Source organism: Austrofundulus limnaeus, unplaced genomic scaffold, assembly GCF_001266775.1.
Source record: "Austrofundulus limnaeus strain Quisiro unplaced genomic scaffold, Austrofundulus_limnaeus-1.0 Scaffold1692, whole genome shotgun sequence".
NCBI lineage: Eukaryota > Metazoa > Chordata > Actinopteri > Cyprinodontiformes > Rivulidae > Austrofundulus > Austrofundulus limnaeus.
In genome coordinates, this window is record NW_013954094.1 from 1 (window position 1) to 1444 (window position 1444).

Below are 1444 nucleotides of genomic sequence, written 5' to 3' on the forward strand. Positions count from 1 at the left end.
GCTGAGTCATTTTTGTGTTCCCCTCTCTGTCATGTGGATGGAGGACCTCAGTGATGAGAGGAGAACGTGTAGCGCCTGTATAATGGTAGGGGATACACTGATATATGACCCATCATATCGAAATGAGGATTAAAGCTACATTTTGATACCTGGATCATTCTGTTATCATACGTGGATCCAGAGAAATGACTAAATTTATCTTGTTGGTTATGATAACACAATAATATTTGGTCTGAATTCTAATTTTATGTAATTTTAAGCAGGAATTTTTAATGTCAATAAATAGAAAAAACTTCAGATAGTATCTGAATATTGAGATTTTCCAGCTGGAAAGAAACAAAAAGTTTGCTAACTCACAGGGAAAATCTCAAGAATTTAAGGTGTTTTTCCTCAAAACCAGGTTTTTTTGTTTGTACTGCCCAAAAACATGCTTCAAAATTTAGTTTTATGATTATATTTCAAACAGTTCATTCAAATGATACATTGATAAGGCTTTTATTCATTATGTTWTGACAAYATGCAAATTTTGAAGATGATTTAATCAAAGCACTATATTTGCCTATTTCTCCACATTCCACTTTTAGACTTAATCCTCGTTTCGATGTGACGGGTCACTTGTTAGTCAGAGTTAAACTGTCAAGTTGAAGGCTGCAGATGTTTGATATATAGCTGCTTTGTTTCTGTCTTTATATATTTTGGTGTTTACAGGTTTTTTTTTTCTCATCCATGTGGTTTCCTGTCACTGTTCTCACTGACAGCAGCTGATGTTCAACTCTTTCAGCTAAACTGCAGGAACAAACTGGCTCCACGGGAGACAAAAGTCAGTCCAGTAAAAACCCAGYTAAGAAGTCAGAACCTCCCAGCCCGTGTCAGTGTGTGTGTCACAGCAAGGCAGCGACGGGCCAACCAGATGTTGTGGATCTGACTGCATCGCCCTGCAAGGACCCTGTGCAGACCCCACCCACAGCACCAGACCATGGTAGGTGGTCCTTTTACTTGTGTGTAGGGATGGGTACCGAATTCGATACTTTTAAAGTACAGACTGAATTCTGTCAGTACTACCGAGTATCTATTCATGTAACATCAAACTGTACCGTGTTTCAGTACCTAAACACACGCATTGGCGTAAGAGTGGTGAGTTTTCCATGCTTGTCCTGAACGCAGCATCATGTAAGAGCGTAATGACGTCAGCAGCCGCTGCTTCAGTAAACAGAGTTCAGTCTGAACGTAGCTGAAAGCCTCACAGCTCCTAAACTCGCCGAACAGACCGCCTCTGAATTATCTGGTGGATTAATTATCTTGTGAACATGACGTTCACTTGCTCAAAATAAATAAAGTACCACCACTTTCTTTATTTCATCCACCATTAAACAGAGATTGGTGTTAGGTGGAGCCATGTTCCCCCATCAGACGGTTCCCCCATCAGACGGTTCCCCCATCAGAC

General features: G+C 40.4%; 1 protein-coding gene across 1 annotated transcript in view; it reads left to right on the top strand.

Annotated features, from left to right (window-relative positions):
* Positions 1-781: 781 nt before the first annotated feature.
* The window catches only part of brip1 (BRCA1 interacting helicase 1), a gene marked incomplete at its 5' end in the record, with an annotated part of 33827 nt that continues 33164 nt past the window's right edge, over positions 782-1444 (top strand). The window contains 1 exon segment of the mRNA XM_014033311.1: positions 782-979. Coding sequence (XP_013888765.1) covers positions 782-979 — 198 coding nt within the window.